Here is an 8066-nt window from a genome sequence, read left to right on the forward strand (position 1 = left end):
GTTTCAAGGAGAGGAGGGAGTTTACCCAACTCCTTTCACTTTGTTCCACTGAGTCAGCATCTCTCAGAGAGAAAGAAAGAGATTGGAGACAGATAAAGAGAGATAGGGGGCTGTTGGGACTGGGCAAAGACAGGCACCTTTGTCTTGCTCGTGGAGTCTCTGAGAGATGTTTCTTTTTTGTTTCCCTCTATCTCTCTCTCTCTCTCTCTCTCTAACACACACACACGCGCAAGGATGATTCAGTTCTCAGACAGTGTGATAATATGCTGGTGGGGCACAGCGTCCCCTGCACAGTGGGGATGAGTGTGTTTCTGTAATCAGACAGACAGTCTGTGCTGGTCTTGAGGCAGGAAGGAAGGACTGTTCTTGGCTGGTGCATGCTAGCATTTTGAGTTTTTTCTTTCAAACATTGCACAACATCTCTCTTGTCCTTGAGCTGAACCTTACTGTGATGATTATCACATATCTGAGCTACATGGATGAAATCATTGCACAGGCAAGTTATAATAGCTTGCCCTAACCTACAACATGTCTACCTTCAGTGGTGGAAAAAAGATGTATTCAAGTACCATACAGTACATATTCAGGGAACTACTGCTACTTTATACTTTTACTCAGTTAAATTTCAGAGGGAACTGTTTTTACTACTTACAACAAGATGTGTTTTTGGATTAAAATTTCACAATATGATACATTAATAAAACAATATGACACATTTTTATAGATTAAACTATGGGAATGTGTATCAAGCAGCTGCAACCTTTAATTGCTGCTTACCTAACATAACATACCTAATAATGGAACTGTGAGTACATATAGTCAAGTACTCAAGTATAAATTTGAGGTACTTTCATTTATGCGGTATTTCCACTTTATGCAGCTTCAGGCAAATATTGTACGTTTTATTCCACTAGATTCACCTTATACCTTTAGTTACTAGTTACTTTTCAAATTACAATTTTCCACACCCTTTCTGTCCACTGAAAACCATGTATGAATTGAAATTCTTCCTGATTATCTTGGTTGAGAGAATTTTCCTAACCATTGCATGACTCTACATGGTTCTCACGTGACAGCAACACTACAAATATATGAGGAACTCATAGAATATTTCCATAGATTAAACTACCCAGCAGTATATAAAGTAGGTACAATTAGCTCAACCTTGAACAACTACAGCAGTAAAATGCAACATGAATGCAGCAGTAATGTTAATCAAAAAACATCATAATGGTAAAACACTGAGGGGCCATTTTTCTGCATAATGAGCACTTCTGATACTTATGTCACTTTTTTTGTGGTGGAATATTTTCACAGTGTGGTATTAGTACTTTTACTTTAGTATAGAATCTGAATACTTCCTCCGCCACTGGTAAAAACTCGAACTTTTACTTGTAGTATATTTTATTATCGTGGTAGCTCTGTCTACATTTGATAAAGACTAAAAACAAGCAGTACAATAGTGTCAGGTTGTAGGCTACTAAAAGGCAGCTGTGTGAAAATCTATGTTGCAAGATACCAGTAGTGCTTTTGCTTTATTTATTTATTTTTTGACAAATGTCCACCAAATCTCCCAGCAACGCTGATATCAGAGCTGTATTTCCTCAAACACACAAGAGAATCCTGCCGGTAAACTTTTTTGTTTACGTGCCCTTGTATCCAGGGAGCCTGTTTACCTGCCCTGTTGCTCGGTGACATTTTTCTCTGTGTCGTCAAAGAGTGGCAACACCCCTGATATCTCCAAATTCGTTTCATTAACTTTTTTTGTTAAGGTGGTAGACCAGAGAGCGGCGGTGTTTTGGTTATATAGCACCACTAGCAGCCCTTTCCGCCGACCGGAGAGCCACGGCATTGACACAGTTGCATAACTTTATCTGCTGTAGCTTCGCGTGGGCACATTCATTTCTTTCCCACGGGCGAGAACACGCTGGACACATAGAGGCGGGTACAGCGACTCCAAGGCCACCTTAAATCACATGCTGACATAACGAGAACGCTACTCTCCTCCCATATCCGAGCAGCAGTCTGTTAAGAGGTGTCTCACCTTCCCGACTACGCTCTCATTACCAAGAAAGACGCCGGTGTGTCAACAACACGCCGAGGCATCTTCGGACATAACCGCTCCTTATTGGTCAGGAGTCTCGAGGTCTGGTGCGTAAACGTCGCGCGCTGGACACGCACGGGCCTGACAGAGAAAACCTTTTGGATATTCAAGCGGTTGGATTTATCTACGATTTTTCCTTTTTCTTTTCTTTTTTCGCCGTCACTGTCTGGGTTTATTTTACATGCCAAAGCTGGGGGAACAGACACAACGGACTTCAGCGCGAAGCCTCACAGTTTTCGCCACAATAATTGGTAAGAACACTTGAATAAGTTGTAAGGCATTGCAACGTTTTAGCGTGTTAGCTGGGTGGTTTGACGACAAGTTGAACATGTTGTGTCGGCGGGCAGCAAATTGATTGGAGACAAGTATTCAATCACGGATCGATAAAGGCGTTTTGTGTAGTGATTGGATGAGCCACCTTCCATGTAAATTCTGTGGACATGATTAACTTAATAAGGCCGGTATCGACGACGGGAGAGTGCCACAGTTACTGCCAGCTGCTAATCCAAATTTACAGTAAGTCGTTGCTGATATTGTCTGTTTAGAGGAACAATAACAACCTTATTCAATGTCACTGCCGCAGCGACAGCCGTTGTAAGAGTATAATAAGCACGTCTTATGAGTGAGCTTGAAGGAAAAACAAGTGAATTCTTTGTTTTTTGCGAGGTAAATTGTAAAGTCCGAAGTATTGTTAGACACCAGTAAACTATGAATCACTTGCAAGTTGTGAGTGTCACAGTTGTCTTCCTTGGCCACTTGGTGGCGATCGAGTATCTCCTGTTTTATGTTAAAGCTCCTACTTGTGTTAGAAGAATGTACACTGGTGAGCTCACTGTGTGAAGACGTCTGCATGGTGTTTAAAAAAACCAAAATCCCAATCTGTCCCTCTTCTGTGAGTTTTCTATTGGTCACACCAGGCTGTATAACCTGAACTTGTGCAGCACCAGTAGTGCATGCAGGGAAATATCAAGTTCCTGTATGTTATTTGCCTTTACACCTCTGTGACTGGAGTGTGTGCTGCGCCTATTGCGAGTTAACCGGCATCCTTCTTCCTGAAGAGAACACCCCGTCCACTGTGTCATTTGCATACTATTCGCGATCACTTTAATGGTTTGTGCATGCTGCTGAGGTCAGGGGAACGAGGATGGCGTCAGCACTATTAATGTCATTACGGCCCATCTGATAACTTAACATTTACCAGTGCGGAATGCAACCACCTCTCTTTATACACGATCTTTAAAATAGCTCCATCCACACTAGTGCTGTTGATTCATTTGGACCACGGATCTAAACATAGCCTTTATGCAGACCGTGATGGGCCCCGGATATCTCTGGACACTCAGGGACATTCTTTGCAGTTGTTGTTTTAATGGCGAAGGCTATTTTGAGCCTGTTGCACAGTTCCCACACAAGATGACTCTCAAACACACACACAACAGCACGTTTTAGAGATGTGACCCGGCACGGATTAAAACTGCCTTTGTGTGGAGAGATACCGATGTAAAAAAGGCCTGGTTTTTACGATATACGTCATAATGATACGTAATAAACAGTGACAGCAACAAGTACAGGATTGGTTATTTTAGTTATCCTCAAACCCGCCGGTGACCTGTAAAGGATCGCGAACCTCAGTTTAAGAACAGTGGCTGTAGGCTACTGTGATATGAGCACATATTTTTGTTCTATGCTGTAATTTATTATGAATGGCCTTAACTCGCCTGCCCTCCACGTGGGTGTGGATCTCTTCTCGCTATTGGCTGAGGTCGGCAGCGTCCTGAAGGAGCTCTCCTGTGATTGGCCGGGCTGCGTCGGGTCTGTGGGCGTACTTTGTCGATGGTGGAAGTGGGATACTTTGTGACACTGTTCATTGTCGATGTTTCACTGGAGCTGCCGCGGGTATGAGCGCAGCGGAGAGCCTCTCACTACTAGCCGTATGAGGCTTTGCAGCTCGCGGACCGTGTGTTTTCTTATGTAGAGCTTGCAAAACACTGAGAGGAATTTCTATTCTTTTTTTATTAGAACGGCCGGTGTTTGTTGTAAAGGTAACAGCCTGCGCGAATGAGCGCCTATGGCATTTTTTTGCTGACATACTTGCGTCTCTGTTTGGCGTTTGCCCGTCTATGTAGCATTAGGGAGACTTTTGTGTGCACGTTGGGAAAGGGCAACAAAGAGAGAAGTCAAACAAAGAGCAAAGCGAGCCTTATGTAGTTGACTTTCCTGGGGGAATATTCTCATGATATCGAGCGGAGGGAACACGGACCGGGTGTTACTCTGACTCTCGGAGAGCGAGAGAAAGGAGGCAGCAAGAGCTAGCGAGAGAAAGAGAGAGAGAGAGAGAGCTCTCTGAATGCTGCCTTTGATTTGCGAGCGGAACACGGGACGGTAGCCGACGGATCTGCCTCACCATCCTCCTCAGCCTCTTCATCCTCGGCTCTGCTCGCCTTGTCTCCCCCCTTCTCTGACCACAGGTTATCGGATGGACCAGCATCCCAGCGCCCGGAGCTGCACCAGTCGCGGGGCTTCGTCCTGCGAGGCCGTCCCGACTGAGCCCTCCATGAATCTGTACATCCACTCCACCACCGGCACACGCTTCGAGCTCTCCCTGCCCCTGGAGGAGACCGTGGAGGGACTGAAGAGGAGGCTGTCGCAAAAACTTAAAGTACCAAAAGAGAGACTCGCTCTGCTGCACAAAGAAACGTGAGTAAACCCTTATTGAATTTTGGTTGAACACCACAAGTGTTGTAGCCTTTTCCATACGCGCAGTCTTATCAGCGTTGGTTTGCGCTTTTGTCCTCAAAGGCTCGCCTGTCTCTTTACTATACACTGCCATCGTGCGCCGTAATGTCTAGGCTACTCCGCAGTTTCAAAACGAGAATGAACCGAGTCCGTTCACCCCGCGGGCCTGCAGTGATAGCTTTTAATCTATACTTTGGATTTATGCGTGGCTGAGCTGTCGGGAGCCTCGGAGACAACCTTGGTTGCTCTGGTCGTCAATACATTCAAGGAAACTACTGACCATCAGGATGCACGGTATTGGAATTACGCATAGGGGACGCACCGGTCACTGGAACAGTATTGACGGGGCGATCTGCAGACTTGCATTGATTCATGCCTCCTTCATTATAAATACCGACGCCTGACTGAATTACTAATGTTGTTGGAATCAAACATTCATGAGTAAAGTCTTGGTTAGCCTGTAATTTATTTACTCCACTGCTGCTCTGTATACACATTGTTCATCTTTCACATGTTTCTGTATAATGGAAGGTGGATGTATCCTGTCCTTGGATGAGGCTGTAAGTGTGATTCCCTGTAGTTGCATGCTGGTAGCCAGTTGCTCTGGAAGTCCTAATGGTTTCAATGGATTTCTTGGTGTGAGGTATCTGCTGGCCGGTTTCTCAAGCGCTCGGGCGAGGGAATAGTTAAAACCTTTATTATTTAAACCTAACCCCAGCCTACAGTACGAGGCGGTTCCCGAATCAATCAGATCCAGGTTCAATGACTTAACAATAGCGCAGGTGGTATGCAAAAATGAGAAGGGAGGCTTTAGTATATGCAAACGGTCAGCATTGTTTTTCGTTCCCGATCCCCTCCCACCCATTGTAATCGCCCAATAAATCACATCATCCTTTAAAACCTGAAACCCCCTTTTTAATCCCCTCCTGCTCCTCAAACTGTAGACCTCGAGCAAGTCAGCGCTGAGGGCCTTTGTTCAGCTGCATGGGGTGAGATTTGGGTCATGCCTGTACAGCCGGCTGTCCTGCACTGAGCTAAAGAAGGCAGAGGGTCAGACACTTGGATGTGAGTGGTCTTAGTGCACCGTGACTTGCAAGAAAAGACAACTCCCTCATTGTGGAACAGCCCTGCTCTGCACCAAACATTAAATAGTGAAGTCCTGGAAATGTATTATATATCACATGGTTAAACTTTTTTTCTACAGTTCACTGACGGGCAACAGACCTGCAGTGTCAATAATAGCTACTCATTGTACTGTTTATCTTCTCTTTAAACTAATAAAAAGATTGTGGTTTTGGTTCCAGCGTGGAGTTTCTGCTCCTCATTTGTACAACTCCAAATGCCAAAAGAAAATACTTACCTCCACTTAAGCAAGTGGCAGTGGTGCCAGATATCCACTGCGAGCACTTGTCAAGCTCCACTATACTCGAAATTGAAATATGACAGCCCAATCAATACTTCTCTTTCATGGAGCTTTTCACCCACGGCTCTTTTCCAAACTAGTTTTGAAGTCTGTCTGCCCCCCCTGGCTGAAGGGTGTTTGTGTGTCTGAAGAGAGAAGATATTGTCAGCACAGTCTAATTATCTTGTTCTCTCTAACCCTGCAGGCGACTAAGTTCAGGCAAACTCCAGGATCTAGGCATCTCTGATGGGAGCAAGTTAACACTTGTACCAACAGTTGAAGCAGGATTAATGGTAAGGCTTACCTGACTGTGATTTTATTTTTGTTTGGAGTCCAAATATATATATATAAATACTGTATAGGAGCATTTCTATTAAACATTTTTGCAAGTACATTACTTGACATTCTTTATGCCTGCTCCGTTTAGTCCATTTAAACTGATTATTTTATATCCATTTTTCTTTCTTTGCAGTCTCAAGCATCAAGACCAGAACAGTCGGTAATGCAAGCCTTGGAGAGTTTAACAGAAACTCAGGTAAGAGACTGTTTGTCTGTATGTATATGAATATCCTACGATGGTGGGCTTTTTGGGTGCGTGTGTGTGTGTCCATGGGGCATATGGGCGATTGTATCTTCGGTTAAGTACAGAGCAACACCCAGATATGACGGCTACAGAGAGAAAGAGATGAGATGAGATGAGCAGGCTGCACAAGCCTCTTTGCCTGTCTAATCTCAACCTCTTAAACAAGCCAAGCCAAGCTAGACATCCAGTGTGAGCTGTTAGGATATAATAAGCAGCAACACCCTCCAGTATCCTAGTAACATCTGTGATAGCGTGTGTGTGTGTGTGTGTGTGCGTGCTTGCACATCACTGCAGGAAACCAGGGCGAACACCACACAAGAAAGGCTTATTTGTGAGCTGCTGAGAGGACCACATAACACTCACTTCCACCTTTCTGTTTATACCTTTATCTGTAATCTCGTTCCACTCCTTTCTGTGTTTTATGCTCTAACACACACACACTCTCTCACACACACACTCTCTCACGCGCACACACACTCAGGCAAGTTTCCAGGAAGTGTGGTGTGGCTGCATGGAGCTTGAGTGTAGTCTCACTCACTCATAAATAGAGTGCTGGATCATCAGATGGCGGCCTTCTCACCCAGTATTAGCATAGGGTTCCTGGAAGCCTAGTATGCACACACAGCCAGAGTGGTGCCTACACCTGTACTTACAGTGAAATGGCTCTGTAGGCCTGCTGAAGTAACGTATGCATTTGAGTCATTGTGGCATGACTCACCAAAAATGATGAATAGTGAGAGTAAAGCGAAAAAGGCAAAGAGTTCTCCGCGCTGGCCGCAGAGCGCGAGTGAGAAGAGAGGCGATAAGCCCCAATGCACACAGACAACAGTGTGACGTATGAAACACTCTGCAGCTGACTGACTGACTCACACCAACTTCCTTTTGTAGTGTTGGGTAACACTGAGATGTACGTAAGTGCATCAGTGATGCGCTGCTGACTGATGTCAAAACAGTACAAGATGGTGAAATTGGATGCTGATGTAAGGAGTTGAGTGTGTCAATCATGCAGTGGTTATGTGATGAATTTGTCCAGAAGAACCCTACTGTACATTTAGTCACCTTTTTTTTTTTTAATCAGAGGATGTAGGCTGTTTGGAGATAGCGGAGTGTGGTTTGGTATGGCTTCAGTCCCTGCTGATAATTTTCTGGTGGAAATCCTGGCCCTGGCGTGTGTGTGAACACAGCATGCGTCTCGTAGCACTGACAGCAGATGACTGCGTGTGTGTAGGTGTGTGTAAGTG

At 44.8% G+C, this 8066-nt stretch overlaps 1 protein-coding gene across 1 annotated transcript in view; it reads left to right on the forward strand.

The window, feature by feature from the left end:
* The first annotated feature begins 1920 nt into the window (after positions 1-1920).
* midn (midnolin) overlaps positions 1921-8066 on the forward strand; it is a 28493-nt gene continuing 22347 nt past the window's right edge. Inside the window, exons 1-4 of the mRNA XM_035652893.1 lie at positions 1921-2355; positions 4573-4801; positions 6448-6535; positions 6715-6777. Coding sequence (XP_035508786.1) covers positions 2286-2355; positions 4573-4801; positions 6448-6535; positions 6715-6777 — 450 coding nt within the window. The 5' untranslated portion in view covers positions 1921-2285. The remainder of the gene's footprint in view (positions 2356-4572; positions 4802-6447; positions 6536-6714; positions 6778-8066) is intronic.

This window comes from Morone saxatilis, unplaced genomic scaffold (genome assembly GCF_004916995.1).
Source record: "Morone saxatilis isolate NCDOM2014 unplaced genomic scaffold, NCSU_SB_2.0 Contig12, whole genome shotgun sequence".
NCBI lineage: Eukaryota > Metazoa > Chordata > Actinopteri > Moronidae > Morone > Morone saxatilis.